The sequence below is a fragment of the Eschrichtius robustus genome, chromosome 15 (assembly GCF_028021215.1).
Source record: "Eschrichtius robustus isolate mEscRob2 chromosome 15, mEscRob2.pri, whole genome shotgun sequence".
Classification (NCBI taxonomy): domain Eukaryota; kingdom Metazoa; phylum Chordata; class Mammalia; order Artiodactyla; family Eschrichtiidae; genus Eschrichtius; species Eschrichtius robustus.
In genome coordinates this window covers 80,454,086-80,473,300 of record NC_090838.1, presented here as the reverse complement: position 1 = coordinate 80,473,300, position 19,215 = coordinate 80,454,086, and the positions used below count along the sequence as shown (strand labels likewise).

The window sequence follows — 19,215 nt, the reverse complement described above, 5'->3', positions numbered from 1 at the left end:
TAGCATAGTGGCAATAACCTGTATTTTCTGGATTAATCCATAAATGACTGCCTAAAATCCCACCACAAGTAAATATCATTGCCTGGATAAAGCATTGCCTTTTTTTCTCCTATTGTTTTTTTTTTTTAAACATTTTTGATGAGCTACACCTTGAAAATCATGTCACTTAAAATTTACATGTATAATTAAATAGTTTTTAGTAAATTTACAAAGTTGTGTAACCATCACCATGATCTAATTTTAGAACATTTCTATCAACCCCCCAAATAAATCTTGTGCCCATTTGCAGTCACCGTCTATTTCTTATCCCCGGCCCCATGCAATCACTATCTTACTTACTGTCTGTATATTTGCTTTTTCTGGAAATTTCACATAAATGGAATATACAACATGTGATATTTTGTGTCTGGCTTCTTTTACTTAGCATAAAGTTTCTGAGGTTTATCCAAGTTGGAGCATGTATCAGTACTTTATTTCTTTTTTATGGGGGAGTAATATTACATTTGTAATATTGTATGGATAGACCTCACTTTATCATTTATTATTCATCAGTTGATAGACTTTCATGTTGTTTCCACTTTTGGGGATTATGAATGATGCTGTTATGAACATTTCTGTACAAGTTTTGGTGTGGACATGAGTTTTAATTTTCCCTGGTATATAACTAGGAGTGGAATGGAATTTCTGGGTCATGTGGTAAACCTATTAAAACATTTTCCAAAGTAGCAGCAACATATTACATTGTCACCAGCTATGTATGAGGGTTCCACTTTCTCCACATCCTTGCTAACATTTCTTACACTTTTTTTTTATTATAGTCATCCTAATGGGTGTAAAGTGGTATCTCATTGTGGCTTTAATTTTCATTTTCCTGATGACTAAGTGAGCATCCTTTCATGCGCTTATTAGGCATTTGTATGTCTTTTTTTTGCGAAATGTACATTCAAATCTTTTGCCCGTTTAAAAATTGGATTATTTATCTTCTTACTGTTGTTGGAGTTCTTTATATACTTCGTATACAGGTGCCTTATCAGATATATGATTGCAAATATCTCTCAGTCTGTGGCTTCCTTTTTCACTTTCTTGATGGTGTTTGCTGAAGTGTAAAAGCTTTACATGTTGAAGAAGTTGAATTTATTATTTTTCTTTTATTGCTAGTGCTTTTTGTGTCATATCTAAGAAGCCATTATTAACCCAAAGTCATGAAGATTTATTTATATGCTTTCTCCTAAGAGTTTTATAGTTTTAGCTCTTACATTTAGATATATCACTCACTTTGAATTAATTTTTTGTATGGTGTAGGATAAGGATCCAAGTTCATTCTTTCATAGATGGATATCCAATTGTCCCAGCATCATTTATTGAAAAGACTCTCCTTCCCCCATTGAATTGTCCTGGTGCTTTTGTTAAAAATAAATTGACCAGGGGCTTCCCTGGTGGTGCAGTGATTAAGAATCGCCTGCCAATGCAGGGGACACAGGTTCGAGCCCTGGCCCGGGAAAATCCCACACGCTTCGGAGCAACTAAGCCCGTGAGCCACAACTACTGAGCCTGTGCTCTAGAGCCTGCGAGCCACAACTACTGAGCCCATGTGCCACAACTACCGAAGCCCACGTGCCTAGAGCCTGTGCTCCACAACAAGAGAAGCCACCACAATGAGAAGCCCGCGCACCGCAACAAAGAGTAGGCCACGCTCGCCACAACTAGAGAAAGCACACGTGCAGCAACAGAGACCCAACGCAGCCAAAAATAAATACATAAATAAATTTTTTAAAAAAAAATAAATTGACCATAAATATAAGGGTTTATTTCTGGATTCTCAATTCTGTTCCATTGATTATATGTCTATCCTTATGCCAGTACCATATTGGTTTTTTTAAAAAATTGAATTTAGTTGATTTACAATATTGTGTTAGTTTCAGGTGTATAGCAGTGATTCGTTCACACATATATGTTTATATATCTATATATATTTTTCCGATTCTTTTCCTGTATAGTTTATTACAAGATATTGAATATAGTTCCCTGTACTATACAGTAAGTCCTTGTTGTCTCACATTCTCTTAATTATTGTAGCTTTGTATAACTTTTGAAATTGGGAAATGTAACTCTTCTGACTTCATTCTTTTTTTTCAGGATTGTTTTTGCTTTTTGGGGCCCTTTGCATTTCCATCCAAATGTTGTAATCAGCTTGCCAATTTCAGCAACAGTGTCAGCTGAGAGTTTGATAGGGATTGTGCTAAATCTATAGATCGGTCTGGGGATTATTGCCACTTTCACAATATTGTGTCTCTCAATCCACGAGCATGTCATGTCTCTTCATTTATTTAGATTAATTTCCTTTGGCAGTGCTTTGCAGGTTTCAGTGCATAAATCTGCACTTCTTTTGGTAAATTTATTCTTAAGTAGTTTATTCTTTTTGATGTTATCATGAATAGAATTAAAAGTATTTTCTAATTGTTCATTGCCAGTGTGTAGAAATGCAGTTGATTTTTGTATATTGACTTTGTATCCTACAACCTTGCTGAACTCATTTGTTACTTCCAGTTTGTGTGTGTGTGTGCGCGTGTGTGCGTGTGTGTGAATTCCTTAGGATTTTCTGCATGCAAGATCTTGTCATCTGCAAATAAAGATAGGTTTACTTTTTCCAGCTAATCTGGATGTCTTTGATTGCTTTTCCTTGTCTGATTTCCCTGGCTAGAATCTTCAGCACAACATTGAATAGTAGTGATGAAAGCAGGTACATCTTTGTCTCATTCCTTTCTATCCTTTTCAAAACACAGTTACTTCCACAGCAGTAGAAATTGAGGTAACCAGAAAGGTCAAGTGTTCTAGGAGAGAAGGAAGGAAGAGAAAAGCTAGGAAGCAAAAAATTCAGGGTACATAGAGGGTGCCAGAGAAGAATTCTGCCTAACTCACTGTTATGTTAAGCAATGTTGGCCACACAGGAGTGGCTGGGAGCAGGAGTACAAAGTAGCTTCCCAGGTTCCATACCCACTTCTCTTGGTCCACGCTGGGGATGGGTCCTCATCCATTTCCATACTCTTTCGCTGCCCTTCACTCAAACATGTTCCAAGGTGTCACGTGCTGTTCAAGGCTCTAGATCAGCTGATACCTCTCTGCTGTTCCCCATTTCCCTTGCTCACCAATGAAAACCATCCATTCCCATTCTGCTCTTTCCCTCCCTCACCTCCCAGTGGGAATCTGTTCTTCATTATTTGGGTCTACATGGTCTAAATTGTATCTGATTTTGGCAGTAAGATCTCATTTGGCCACAATTCATATTTGTTAAAAATTGTAATTCCTGAAATAGTTTTTCTTTTTTCATAAGTGCACCTAACTCAACAGGTATCGACTAGTCAATCATGTTTAGATTCTTTTGAACTTAAGAGCACAGACTCTGGAGGCTGGACTGCCTGCCTTTAAATCTTGGCTTCACCCTTGTAAACTGCGTTCTTCAGGTTCCTCATGTGTAAAATAGGGATATGATAGTCTTCACCTTATAGGGTTGTTGTAAGGATTAAATCTGCTAATTCATGGGACATGCTTAAAACATGCTTAGCATGTAGCAAGAGCTATCTAAGTTTTTGCCATTATTATTTGGGAAAACATTCATCCCATTTCCTATGTGTAAATATTCTTATGATATTCTTATCATTGTCTTATGTTCTCAAAGGCAGTATCAGCAGTCATCACCACCATCACCAAAGGCTTGGGAGGACATCGTTTTGGTATAAGCCAGGTGGGTGTAAACCAACAACTGTGTGGTGCACAGCTGGACGTCAGACCATGTGGGCATACTGACCAGTGATGTAAATCAATGCATCCCAGGGAATCTTTCCTTCTTGACAGTAAAGGTTGAGGTTCAGTAAAGCACATTCCCTGTCACTGTCGTTAAATTCATAGCAGATATTCCAACCAAGAGGGCCGAACTTTTTTCTCTCCTAGAATAGAAAATGAAAATGGTCTTAAAGTTTGATAAAATTAATTGTGTAAAATACTGAAAACTAAAAGGTTTCTGTTGAAGTTGAGCATCCTTACTGTGCAAAATCGGTTAAAATCATGACATTCAACTTGAGCCAGGCTTTCAGTTTGGCTGTCACCAAACGGGGCAGGCACCTCTTCCTCCAACACTGGCCTTTTGCCAATTTTCCAAAAGAAAATTTGATATTACCAGAAATGTGAAAATGTGATAGACTTGTCAAAAGAACATTTGTTCTTCATGGTAAAATAAAATATTTCTCCATCAAATAGGGAAAACTAGCCCACCTAGAATCTTTTGGCATAAAAATATTGACACTAATCACCCATCTGGTGGAGAGAGCTGCCCCCAACTCTTCTAAGAAGTCTGTCTATCACCCAGGCTTTTCAGTCATGCGTGATGTGCTGGTTACATGCTGACTTCTCTATAGTGGCCTTTTTTTTTTTTTAAACTGATACCCAGAATCTCAATTCTTGTTTCATAACTCCCCATAGTGAAATCTTTCCCTTTCTTTGTTATCTCCTTATCTCACCTAATTTCTTAATTCTAAACTACTGATTGTATCAGAGGATTGGTCCCACGTTCCCTCCTCTTTTTTAAAATTTATATTTTTATTAAAAATTTTTTTAAATTATTATTATTTTTTAAATTTATTTATTTATTTTTGGCTGCGTTGGGTCTTCGCTGCTGCGCGTGGGCCTTCTCTACTTGCCGTGAGTGGGGTCTACCCTTCGTTGTGGTGTGCGGGCTTTTCATTTTGGTGGCTTCTCTTGTTGCAGAGCACGGGCTCTAGGCGTGCAGGCTTCAGTAAGTGTGGCACGTGGGCTCAGTAGTTGTGGCTCATGGGCTCTAGAGCACAGGCTCAGTAGTTGTGGTGCACGGGCTTAGTTGCTCCGCAGCATGTGGGATCTTCCTGGACCAGGGCTCGAACCCGTGTCCCCTGCATTGGCAGGCAGATTCTTAATCACTGCGCCACCAGGGAAGTCCCCTTAAATTTATTTTTTAATTTTTATACAAGTTTTAAAGGTTACACTCCATTTACAGTTGTTACAAAATATTGGCTATATGCCCTGTGTTGTACAATACATCCTTGAGCCTGTCTTACACCCAATAATTTGTACCTCCCCCTCCACCACCCCAGATAGCCTCCCCACCCCGTAACCACTACTTTGTTCTCTGTATCTGTGAGTCCGCTTCTTTTTTGTTATATTCGCTAGTTTGTTGTATTTTTTTAATTATTTATTTATTTTTTGTAATTAAATCTTTATTTATTTATTTATTTGGTTGCGCTGGGTCTTAGATGCAGCAGGCAGGCTCCTTAGTTGCGGCATGTGGGCTCCTTAGTTGTGGCATGCAAACTCTTACTTGCGGCATGCATGTGGGATCTAGTTCCCTGACCAGGGATCGAACCCCGGCCCCCTGCATTGGGAGCATGGAGCCTTAACCACTGAGCCACCTGGGAAGTCTCTGTTGTATTTTTTTAAATAACTTTTTTTATAACTATTTTCTTAAGACTTATTATTTATTTATTTATTTATTTATTTATTTATTTATTTATTTATTTATTTTTGGCTGCGTCGGGCCTTAGTTGCAGCACGCAGGCTTCTCTCTAGTTGTGGCATGTGGGTTTTCTTTCTCTAGTTGTGGCGCTCAGGCTCCAGGGCCTGCAGGCTCTGTAGTTGTGGTGAGTGGGGTCCAGAGAGCATGGGCTCTGTAGTTTGTGGCACGCAAGCTCTCTAGTTGAGGTGTGTGAGCTCAATAGTTGTGGCGCATGGGCTTAGTTGCCCCTGTGGCATGTGGGATCTTAGTTCCCCGACCAGGGATCGAACTGGCATCCCCTGCATTGCAAGGCAGATTCTTTACCACTGGACCACCAGGGAAGTTCCTGTTGTATTTTTTAGATTACACATATAAAGTGATATCATATAATGTTTGTCTTTCCTTTCTCTGCCTGACTTAATTCACTTAGCATAATACCCTCCAAGTCCATCCATGTTGCTGCAAATGGCAAAATTTCATTCTTTTTTATGGCTGATTAGTATTCCATTGTGTATATATATATATATATATATATATATATATATATATATATTTATATATATATATACCACATCTTTTTTATGCATTCATCTGTTGAGGGACACTTAGGTTGGTCTATATTTTGGCAACTGTACCATGTTTCCTCCTCTCCTTCTCAAAATTTCCCTAAATCTTAAACCATCCCTCATCTCAGCTGCTTTTGTTAGTAGAACAAAGGCCTCTCACTGGGAGCCCCAATCCCAGCCTCTCCGATCTCCTCTAGGACCTTGTTTACTTATTTATCCCAAATTTTGCATCTTTAATCTTTGTTTCTTCTCTACTGATTCTTCATCTGCAGACCACACACATTTGAAAACTAGGCAGCCTGTCTAATCAAGACACCATACAGAGATATGAAGCTGGAGTCAGAATTCCGGTACAAGGGCCACAAGATGGGCACCAGATCAGGGCACTGAGGTCTGAACAGAGGGGGGAAAGGAGTGCCCAGCTGAAGGCCATTTTTTGGGGGACTTGGAGCTCTAATCACAGGGAGGAAGCTGTTAAGGGTCTAAGCCCACTCCAACAGGAGCAGGTGAGAGTGAAATTATTGTAAGAAGAATGAAGACTTGCCGACTGACATGATATATATGTGTAAAGGAGGAAGAATAAAAATAATCCTGACACTCTGAGTGTAGGTGATTGAGAGAATGGGGCCACTGATTTCAGGAGTAGAGTCTGAAAGGGAAGCAGATTTTGCGAGTGAAGCACAGCTGTGGAGATCAATTTCGTGTTCTTGAATTTGACCTACTACATTCATCCAGGAGGTGGTGCTCCTTAGGTCAGAGCAGAGCTGGGAGGCAAAGCTGTGAGATACAGAGGCAAGGGGTGTGCAGAGATCAGGGACTGAGTTAAAACAACTTGGGTTCAGACAGAACAGGGCCCTCAGCATTTCACAATGCCATTTGTAAGCTTTTACTTAATTCTTTTTATTGCTTTATTTTTAACCTAATACACTTCTTGTCTCTATTAAAATACAAATTGAGTGTACCTGAATAATTGCATGGAAGAAACAAATGCCGAATATTATTTGTCTCCATTTTCTTCCAAGTATATTTTCTTCAAAAAATGAAGGTGTCATTTCGGTAAATGCTCGTCTGATATTTGCACGTAAACCTTTTGGAGGCTCATTGGTTACCTGTAGAGACACCCGCGGCAGAGAGGGTGGTTGTACAGATACGCATTATTTCCAAATAAACAGGCTGAAGCCAGTGAGGGGATGTAAATAACCAATGCCTGGGAGGCATTCCTGCCCTGTTTGCGCCTGCTCTGTATCTTGCTCGGCCTCAGTCTCTGGAGAATAGGGGGTCCTCAGACCTATAGCGTGTGAACCACCTCAACAAGAACCTCCGACACTTCCATTTGGTGTCCATTTCTCTAAACATGGACCAGAAAGGATGCTCAGGCTTTCTGCACTGGATTTTCTGGTCATCTCAACATGCGGCATCACCCCACACTTTGCCTTGATGGCACAGGGCAGACAGGGAAGAGACATCCCTGGTTCCTGGGTGATCATTCATATGCAGAGGCTTCCCATATATTGGAAACTTCCAGCCTTGCAATCCAGCAACCATACTCCCTGTGGGCCTTCCTGTTTCCCAAATGCTGAAACATTCTCTTAACTTTGGGAAGGGTTCTGTACTCATTCCTCTGCATCCTTGACCTCTTCTTATAGAGGGGAAGAGTGGAGGTGTTGAATGACCAGCAGCACTATGGCACGTAAGGATGGGCAATGGCCTGGGAAATTGTTTCCCTGCTCACTCTCCGGTGAAGGGACACCGACTCCCACTTCCCCACCTGGGCCACCTGGACTCTGACGCAGCCTGGCACAAGCCTGGGCTTCCTGGACCCACTCGGCGAACACCCTGAGGCCAATCACGTTACAGGACAACCATACGTTACCTTGACAGAATTTTGAAGAACTGTAACAGGAAATGTATTACTAGGCATGGAACTTAAAAAAAGTCGAAATGTGTCCTTGATAACAATATCTGTTTAAAACAAAGACAAAACGACAAAAAAGGAAAATGCATACCTCTGAGTAACACTTTTCTGTAAGAAATAATTATTATAGGATAGCAAAAAAAAATATGCTGTAAGTTCTGTTTAAAGACTGGGTTTTCTATTTTAAGTATTTTATGTTGTAAAATCTTCTAAAATGGAGGTGAGGGGACTCTTTACAGAAGCTCTTCACACAAGTCAGTTTGGCAGTCTAGATGCTGGCACATTTGAGTAAAGAAATTACTCAATTAATTTCTCAATTATTCAGTTTAATTTCACATTAATTTTCAATACGTGATAGAGATGCTAAGGACCTTTCCTCTGAAATTGGGAAAATTTTCAATTGAAAGAGAGGACAGTTACTACATTTATGCTCAAGAAGGGGTTTTAGTTTTTGTTTGTTTTTATTTTTTTAGCCATTCAATTTAAGGAAAATTGTGTGAAAATGGCCAGAAAGCCTTCTGGAGAAAAAAGAAATTTGTCCCTTCTGCAGAGATGTTGCAAAGGGAGCTCAGGGAGCAGGGAAACGGAGAGACCTCACATACAGCATCAAGAAGTTAAGTCAATATACGCTTCCCTTCTGAGCTGTGGACAGAGAACCTAAGAAAGAACAAACTCCATTCCAGGTTCAAAAGGCCAAAGCAGAGCTGGGAAAATCATTGATCGCATCACAGGAAGGCACAGGCATCATCGAAGGAGGCCGTTCTTGGCATTGGTCTCTAAGTACAAGTGACGGTGTTTCTCTGACACTCTCGGCTTGCTCCCTCCGAGGGAGGGCCCGGGCACTAGCTGTTCCTTTTACCTGAATGCTCTTCCTTTAGACTCCCTTACTTTCTTCAAGTGTTGATCAAACGCCACCTTCTCAAAGAGGTCTATCTAGACCACGTCATTTAAAACTGCTATCCACCCTTCCTCCTCACCCCCATTCCATCCCAACCTTTCTGTTTCTCCTTACTTTCCTTTTAATTTTTTCCAAAGCTCCGACCACATTCTATCATACCTTATAAATTACTTATTTGTTATGTAGTTTGTTTATTGTCTCTCTCCCCTCACTAGCATGTAAGCTCAATGAGGGCAGATGACTATGGTTATTTTGTTCACCAACATACCCTAAGCATCTAGAACAATGCATTGTACGTGGTAGGTTCTCGAATATTTATTAAATGAATGGCTACAGATTAAAGCTGAATTTATGCTTCTTGGTTTGGTAATCTAAATTCATGAGCTATATTAAATAGCTAAAATTAAAAGTTAACTCTAGTACAATTCTAGAACAGCACTAAAGTTGCTTGTGTGGTAAAAACTATTAGGCATAAGTCAAACATCATCAAAGTCTTAGGGTTAATGATTTCATTAACCAAAAAAACCAAAGAGTGAAAAAGGCCAGGTTTAGAGAAGCATTTTTTTAAAGTACCTTTTCTCTTATAATTGCAAAAGCATCAAGAATCTTAACTTTCATAGACATCATAGAAGTTTAGGGCTGGAATGGAATTAGAAATCATCTTAGTTGTGGGACTTCTAGCAATCATGCTATGCAGTCATTTTATTGTGGGGGAAACTGAGGTCCAGAGAAGAGGCGTGATATGTACAGTCAGGAAGTGGTGGGGGCGAAACTCTAATCAGGTCTTAGAATTTCAAGCCCAGAGGGTTTTTTTCTTCCTCTCTCTCTTTTTTCTTTCATTCACTTTCTCTTTTCAGTTTATTACCTGAATGTATTTTTTTTTTTTTTTTTTCTGGTTCAAGTTAAATAGAACTCAAATGGTTAAGTTAATAAACAATTGTAACGAGGGCCAGGAGAGGATTTTTCTATCCACTTAAATACTTAAAATCCATCAACACCTTCGCTGGCTTCCATAGCCCATCCAGCCTCCTTGAAGGTCTGGCACTTTTGTCCAGGTCATTGTGAAGCTGAACTACAGGTCCATACTTGGAAGGCTCACATAGTACCACTGCAGCAAACTGCTTTTTAGATGCCTTCCCAGCATTTTTTTTCCTAATCATAATCCTAATCATCAGGATTAGGAACAGTAGTAAAGACCTTCTTGTCATTTTTCTTTAATTATTTAAATAGAAATAAGCCACAGGCCCAGCAGGAAGCAAGCCACCTCTTATTTGCATTGCAAAGAGTGGAAAGAGTGGAGATTCTGGATGGCAGATGCTAATGACTGTTTATCCTTGATGGAATCAGCCTGCAGAAGGCAGGGCAGGGGGTACCCAGGGAATGAGGGGCCTTCTAGGGGAAGGCTGCTAAGCCCTGGTTGTGGCTTGGTAACCAGTGCAGGCTGGCCGCCCTGTAAAGGAGCATCTCTTCACCTTAATAGGTAGCAATGAGGAAAGTCACATGCAAGATCATGTGCATATCTCTCACCTTCCTAGAAAGCCCTCTGTGGTCAGGGCAAAAAGGAGGACCCCAGAGAAAGGGCCCTGGATATCCCAGGCTGGGTATTCTCCTTCGTGGCTTCCAGGGAGAGTGGTAAAGTGGGGCGCACACAGCTTATTACCAATAATACAGTTCCTAAGGTTTCAATTGTTTTTACACTACTATATAAAAATGAGTAGATTCTAACTCCACTTCTCTCTTTGCAGTCCATTATACTTTCTTGAGTGGGAAAGAAGGTGGTGATATTATAGTTAGTGGTGGCAACCATGACTCATGCTGGGCACCCCACGAGTGTGTGTGTGTGTGTGTGTGTGTGTGGTGACTATGAGACACATGTGAAGGTTGATTGTCATGTGGGTTACAGAGGATAAAAAGTGGTAAAACACTACTCTGAGAATTGGTTCTAATTTGAACTTTGTTCCTGAACTTCTCTCATTCTGTAGCGAAAGATTTAATTTCCTTTTTTTGTCCTAAGTCCATTTCTTATTTCTTTTCAACATGCCTAGATATAATTTATTTTGAATTCAAATGGCCTCCCATAGAAGGCAACATGAAACAGAAATGATCCAGGGGATCGTACCTTCAGCTTGGAGTCTGAACATCTTTATTTGAATCTGGGTTGTGTAACTTAACTACACCCCTCTAGATCTCAAATTTCTCCTTTTTAATATGGGTAAAACAATGCCAACAATAAATAAATATTATAAGGATTGGATTCAACAAGAAAGGCCACTTGAAAAAGGTATTATTATATAAATGCTATGTGCTCCACATACTTGAATCTGTGAAGGTTTTAATTAGCTCCTCCATTGCCAACATCCAAGAAACAGCAAGATGGCAGTTTTGCAAAAATACCCAGTTTCCTGATTTCATTGCATCTTTGATCATTCTTTCAGCAATGGGTCCTTGGCCTTGCCCCAGTGAAATTGACTGCACCCTGAATTGAACAACAACAACAATGAAATGCTGTTTTATATTATTTTTAAGCAATGCAAGTACTAAGAAATGTAAATATGGTAGGCTCTTGCCTAGCATATGCACACATTTCAAATCCTCATTCTGATAGATGTGCAAATATTTTTTCTTATTTTCTTGTTTTTGAAAATATTTTTTACTATAACACACAGAAGTGCAAAAAACAAATTTATGGTTCTTTGAATTATCTCAGATAAACATTTGTGGTTGAAAAGAGAACTTTGCCAACACTCCAGAGACGTCTCTCCTATGCCCCTTTCTACTCCAATCATTTTCCCTTCCTCCATCCTAAAGGTATCCATGGTCCTGACTTCCAACGCTATAGGTCAGTTTTTAAAAAACTTTTGAAAAATTGAAGTCTAACATATTTACAAAAGTACACAAATCATTAGTGTACGGCTTAATGAGTTCTCCAAAAGGGAATGTACGCATGTAGCACCATATAGTGCAAATAAATAAATAAATAAATAAAAGAACATTACTAGCACCCTCCCAATCAGTATCCTTCCTTATTCTCAAAGGCAACAACTATTTTGAATTCTAACACCATAGATTAATTTTGCTTGTTTTTGAATTTATATAAATGGAATCAAATAGCATATATATTTTTATATTTGGTCTATTTCGATCAACAATATTTCTTTAGATTAATTCATATTATTGTGTGTCATTGTAGTTCATTTTCATTGCTGAATAACATTCCACTGTGCGCTTATATCCCAATTCATTCATCCATTCTGCTCTTGATGAACATTTGGGTTATTTCTGGTTCTTGGCTGTTACAAACAATGCTGCCATAGACATTCCCAAAGATGTCTCTTGATATACATGTATTTTGTTTTTTTTTTTAAATTTATTTTAATTAATTTATTTTTGGCTGTGTTGGGTCCAAGTTGCTGCACGTGGCTTTTCCTAGTTGCGGCAAGTGGGGGTTGCTCTTCATTGCGGTGCATGGGCTTCTCATTGCGGTGGCTTCTTTTGTTGTGGAGCACGGGCTCTAGGTGCATGGGCTTCAGTAGTTGCGGTGCATGGGCCCAGTAGTTGTGCCTTGCAGATTCTAGAGTGCAGGCTCAGTAGTCGTGGCACACGGGCTTAGTTGCTCCGTGGCATGTGGGATCTTCCTGGACCAGGGATCAAACCCGTGTCCCCTGAATTGGCAGGTGGATTCTTAACCACTGCGCCACCAGGGAAGTCCATACATGTGTACTCGTTTTGTTGTGTATATTCCTAGGAATGGAACTGCTGTTTGACATGTGTATGTTTAACTTTTTTTATAATGTCAAACTGTTTTTCAAAGTGATGCCACCATTCCACACACCTACCAGCAATAGATGAGAGTACTTGTTTTTTCCACATCCTTGCTGACACCTGGTGGATATATAATGGTATCTCACTGAGGTTTTAAATTGTTTCCCCTTTTCATAGGTTTATTTATTCACCATTTGGCTATTCCCTTTTATATCCCTCCCTTCTTTTTTTCTACTGGTTCACTTGTATTTTTCTTATTGATTTCTGAGAGTTCTTTACATTGGGTATAAACCTTTTGTTATTATTTATTTATTTATGTTTACTGTCTCCATAGTTTTCTCTTTTCCAGAATGTCATATACTTGGAATCATACAGTATGTAGCCCTTTCAGATTGGCTTCTTTCACTTAGTAATATGCATTTAACCTTCAGCCATGTCTTTTCATGGCTTGATAGCTCATTTCTTTTGAATACTGAATAGTATTCCATTGTATAGATATATCACAGTTTATTTATCCATTCATGTACTAAAGGACATCTATGTTGCTTCCCAGTTTTGGCAATTATGAATAAAGCTGCTATAAACATCCATGTGTAACATAGGTTCTTGTGTGAACATAAGTTTTCAACTCTTTTGGGTAAGTACCAGATTGCTGGGTCATATGATAAGAGTATGTTTAGTTTTGTAAGAAAACACCAAACTGTCTTCCAAATTGGCTGTACCACCTTGAATCTAACTTCTTTTAGATCTTGTCCATCGAATGTATATTTTCTATGTCACTAATATCTGCTCTTAGCTTATTATTGTTTCCTTCTGTTAGAGTTTAATAATTAAGTTTTAAATTGCTTAATTATTCTTAGTGGGAATATTAGCCTGACATTTCTGAAACCAGAAGTTATTAAACATGCATAAATTTACTGCTAGGTGCCTCATTACTAAACCTTAATGGTTTTTGATATGTTACACTGTTTTTTGTCATTTATTTCCACTTATTGGACAATTGCCATTATGATTTCCCTTGAACAGATTGTTCAGAAGGACATTGTTTTGTTTTCCAAATATTAAAAAAATTAAGATTGATTTCTAAGGTTTACTGTGGGCAGAGAATGTTTGTCATCTTTTTGAAATACGTGTCTTTTTTAGAACATGGTTAATACTTATAAATGTTCCTTATGTACTTAAGATCTTGCATTTGCTCTATTTGTTGAGTGTAAAGAGCAAGGTTGTTAATTTCATTAATTTCATTTATATCCTTACCTATTTTGCAAATTTTATGTGCTTCACAGTAGTTATTATTATAGGTGTATTAAAAATTTCCACATTAATGTTGATTTACCAGTTTCTCCTTGTATCAATTTCTCCAGTTTTTGCTTTACATATTTCAAGCTTTGTTAGTTGTGTACAATTGTACAATTGGTGTTTCTTCTTTGTGTTTTCTTTCTTGTATATCATATAGTTCCCCTCTTTATCTCTAATATATATATATATATATACCTTTCCTCAAACTCTATTTCGTGATATGCATTGGAACTGTTAACAGCTTTCTTTTGGTTAGTATTTGCATAGTATATCTTTTGCATCTCTTTATTTTCTATCTTCCTGTGTTGTTTTTGTGTTGCATTTACATTTTCTAAGTAGTATAGAGTTGAATGTTGTTTTGAAAATCCAGTTTGATTTTCTTTATCTTTTCACAGGTGAGATATCTACTCTTATTTAGGTATGGATTGGCCAAAAGGTTCATTCGGGTTTTCCCGTAAGATGTTACGGAAAACCAGAACGAACTTATTGGCCAACCGAATATTTGGATTAATTTCTACTCTTTGGTTTGACTTTTTGCTTTACTACGTTTTATCATTGAATTTTGTTCTTCTTCTCTCCTATCTAATGTTGGATTAAAATTTGCATTGTATATTCTTTTGTCCCTCTGCTGGCTTGGAAGCTATACATTATATATTATTTCAGTATTTTCTCTTAAAATTTCAACATATTCATTCAACAACAAATTTTCCTACAGCAATATAGAGTTATTCTGTACTTCTTTTTTCCTCCTGAATACATCAGGAACTTAGCACACATTAACTACTATTAACATCCCTCTCCATTCTCTGATTGCTGTTTTGAATTGTTTTACCTTTAATAATTCCTATGAAATATATGACATAAAAAGTTATAAATTTAATATTTACAATAAGTATCCATGTACCCGCAACCCAGCTTAAGAAGTAAAACATTATCTACATGATCTGAGTCTGCAGCGTGCCCCTCCCTGTTCACTTCTTTCATTACCCAAACTTCACCTCCCAAGGTCACTGCTATCCTGGTTTTAGTATAACTTCCCTAGTTTTCTTTATACTGTTATTGAAAAAATATGACTTCCTAAACAACATATAATATATATGTTTAAAAATTTTATGCATTATATCAAAATTCTCCAATATTATATAGTTTTTGTGCAACTTAAATTTTTTGCTCAATATTAGTTTGTGTGACCCATCCATATTGATATACATAGTCATAGTTTATTCATTTTCATGGCTATAATGTATTGTATTTAATTTTATGAATAAACCACAATTTATATAATCATTTTTCTAGATGGACAATTTGGTTGTTTCCAGTGCTTTTTTTTTTTTTTTTTGGTATTATAAACGTTTCTCCAAATGTTCTTTAACATGGCTCCTTGCACGCATATGACTGATTTTATTGGAACGTGCAAATTCAGTAGTGAATTGTTGGGATATGGGGAATGCTATTTTCAACTTTAATGTACTGCTAATTATTCTTCAAAGTGATTTTAACCAATTTTTTACTCCCTCTTGCAATATGAATGTTTCTACAGCTCCCTATCTTTGCCAACATTTTGCTAATTTGATGAGTATGAAATGACATCTTCTAATGGTCTGAATTTGTTGTTTCCTAGTTACTAGTGAGGTTGGACATCTTTTCTTATGCTTATCAGGATTTAGATTTCCTTTTCTGAGAATTTCCCTTTCACTTTTTTTGTCTTTATTCCTATCGAACTGTTTTCTTTTTCTTATTAATTCACAGCAGCTCTTAAAAGTTCTGTATACTAATTCTTTGGTAGGACTTCAGAACCAAAGGCAAATGTGTAGGACCATTTGATGGTCAATTTTATGTGTCAACTTAACTGGGTCACATGGTACCCAGACATTAGGTTAAACATTATTCTGAATGAGTCTGTGGGGGTGTTTCTGGGTGAGATTAATATTTGAATCAGTAAACTGAGTAAAGCAGATTGCTCTCCTTAATGTGGATGGGCCCCATCCAATCAATTGAAGACTTGAATAGAACAAAAAGGCTGAGTAAGAGGAAAATCCTCTTGCCTGACTGTTTGAGCTGGATCATTACTTTTTTTCTGGCCTTTGAATTCAGATAAAAACACTGGCTTTTCTTGGGTCTTGAGACTACTAGATTTCAGACTGGGACTTGTACCATTATTACTCCTGGTTTTCAAGCTTTTGGACTTGGACTAGAGCTACACATCATCGCTCCTGCGTTTCTATCTTGCTGACTGCAGATTTTGGGCTTTATCAGTCTCCATAATCATGTAAACTAGTTTCTTATTTTACATACATAATATATATACACATATATAGGATAAAATATAGATAAGGTATTATATACATATTATATTTTTATATATTCCATTGGTTCTGTTTCTCTGGAGAAGCCTGACTAATACAGATTATGAACTTCAAAGAACAGAGGGGATCCATCATCTTGTAATCGCCAGTCCAGGGACCAGGCCAGACTAGCCACTCCATGCAAGGGCCTGTCAGAGCTGGAGATTACTTCCTAGATAGGAGACCCCTACTCTCCTCTGACACTCTGGTCTTGTGCACTTTCCTACCCATCAGGACACCATCTTGGGGAGGAGTGGGGGAAGAAGGAGTCAGGAAGACTGAGCTTTCATGAGAAAGAAGCCAAATCAGCTTACCCTGGAGACATTTAAACCAGAAGAAAATATAATATTGTAAATTCACAAGTTTAAACTTTCCCCTTCCTCTCTTAACCAGCAGAGTAGAAGCTCAGGAGAAAGGTGAGATTAATAATACAACATAAAGAGCTATGGAATTTTTTGCACATTTGAGCATAAGGAATAAACTACAATCTTTTTACAGTTACATTAAAATAATGTCTTAAATAACAAATGTTTTAATCACTATTGCATTAGATTATTATACTTCAACATTTAAACAATCTCCCCTTTGCTCAAATGAAGTTTACATCTGTTCTTAGGATATTTAACACCATTTAACAACATGCATAGCTAAATATTAAAGTGTCTTAATTTATTTAGTAAGGAATACCTGAATTAGGAATTCACACTCCACAAAGGGAAGAAAAAAGGCAAATTTTAACAAGGAGATGTTCACATGAATTATTAAAACTTCACAATATGACCTTACCGTTCTGAATACCCGCTGTCCCGGGCAAACCTCTGAAATGCACCCATGGGATCTGAGCCTGTGCTTAAGATAAATACCAGGGGAGTTTTGTATGACATGTCTTGATACAGAGAGGGCAGGTCCACGGGTGGTGTCTCTACAAAGGATTTCCCAAGATTTTCTATTACAAAGTCTGTAAGAGCAAAAACCACCTGAAAATTGAAAGGAAAAACATTACAAAAGTACTGGATGAGGTTCCAATTCAACAATGTATCAGAAGTTCTAGCCAGAGCCATTAGTCAGGATAAAGAAATAAGGCATCCAAATCAGAAAGGAAGAAGTAAAATTGTCACTATTTGCAGATGATAAGATCTTATACAGTTGACCTTTGAACAACATGAGTTTGAACTGCACAGGTCCACTTATACGGTGGATTTTTTCCAATAAAACTGTACTATAGTACTATACAATCCATGGTTGGTTGAATCCTCAGATGAGCAACCACAGATACAGAGGGCTGACTGTAAAGTTATATGTAGATTTTCTACTGTGCAGAGGGCCAGTGCCCCTAACCTCTGCATTGTTCAAGGGTCATCCGTGTATAGAAAATCCTAAAGACTTCACCAAAAAACTGTTAGACCTAATAAAGTTAAATTAAGTAATTAAGTAAATTTGCAGGATACAAATTAAGTAAAGTTGCAGGATACAAAATCAACATACAAAATCAGTTGTGTTTATACACACTACAGTGAAATATCTGAAAGAGAAATAAAGAAAACTATCTTAAGTCAGAAAGAAAAAACCAAATACCGTATATCAATGCGTATATGTGGAATCTAGAAAAATGGTATAGATGATCTTATTTGTGAAACAGAAATAGAGACACAGATGTAGAGAACAAACTTATGGACACCAAGGCGGGGAAAGGGGGCAGGTGGGATGAATTGGGAGATTGGGATTGAAATATATACACTATTGATACTATATATAAAATATATAACTAATGAGAACCTACTGTATAGCTCAGAGAACTCTATTCAGTGCTCTGTGGTGACCTAAATGGGAAGGAAACCCAAAAAAGAGGGGATATATGTATACGCATAACTGATTCACTTTGCTGTACAGTAGAAACTAACACATTGTAAAGCAACTATACTGCAATAAAAATTAATTATAAAAAGTAAATTAAAAAAAGAAAACTATCCACTTCCAATAGCATCAAAAACAATAAAATACTTAGGAATAAATTTAACCAAGTGAAAGATTTGTACACTGACAAGACATGATAAAAGAAATTGAAGAAGACATAAACAAATGGAAAGATATCCTGTGTTGTGGATTATAAGAATTAATATTGTTAAACTGTCCATACTACCCAAAGCCATCTATAGATTCAATGCAATCCCTATCAAAATTCCATTGGCATTTTTCACAGAAATAGAAAAAAATTCTTAAATTTATACGGAACCACAAATGACCTGAAATTGCCAAAGCAATCCTGAGAAGGAAGATCAAAGCTGGAGGCAGGACACTTCCTGAATTCAAATTATATTCCAAAGGTGTAGTAATCAAAACAGTATGGTACCAACAAGAAAACAGACACATAGATGAATGGAACACAACTGAGAGCCCAGAAATAAACCCACACATATATGGTCTATTACTAATATTTGACAAGGAAGCCAAGAATAATCAATGGGGAAAGAATAGTCTCTTCAATAAATGGTGTTGGACAAACTGGACATTCACATGCCGAAGAATAAAATTGGACCGCTATCTTACACCACTCATAAAAATCAACTCAAAATGAATTAAATATTTAAATATAAGACCCAAATCCATAAAACTGCTAGAAGAAAACCGAGGGGAAAAGTTCCTTGACATAGTTTTAACAACGAGTTTTTGAATATGACACCAAAAGCACAAGCAACGAAAACAAAAATAAACAAGTGAGACTATACCAAACTAAAAAGCTCCTGCACAGCAAAAGAAGTAACCAACAAAATAAGAAGGCAACCTATGGAATGGGAGAAGGTATCTTAAAACCATACATCTGATAAAGTGTTAAAATCCAAAATATGTAAGAAACTCATGCAACTTAATAGCAAAAACAAACAATCTGGTTAAAAAATGGGCAAATGACC

General features: G+C 37.4%; 1 protein-coding gene across 1 annotated transcript in view; it reads right to left on the bottom strand.

Moving 5' to 3' along the window:
- The window catches only part of DNAH6 (dynein axonemal heavy chain 6), a 297,879-nt gene that overhangs the window by 27,445 nt on the left and 251,219 nt on the right, over window positions 1–19,215 (bottom strand). Inside the window, exons 64-68 of the mRNA XM_068564239.1 lie at window positions 17,093–17,283; window positions 11,216–11,376; window positions 7,961–8,049; window positions 7,050–7,196; window positions 3,806–3,944 (exon numbers count right to left, since the gene is read on the bottom strand). Coding sequence (XP_068420340.1) covers window positions 3,806–3,944; window positions 7,050–7,196; window positions 7,961–8,049; window positions 11,216–11,376; window positions 17,093–17,283 — 727 coding nt within the window. The remainder of the gene's footprint in view (window positions 1–3,805; window positions 3,945–7,049; window positions 7,197–7,960; window positions 8,050–11,215; window positions 11,377–17,092; window positions 17,284–19,215) is intronic.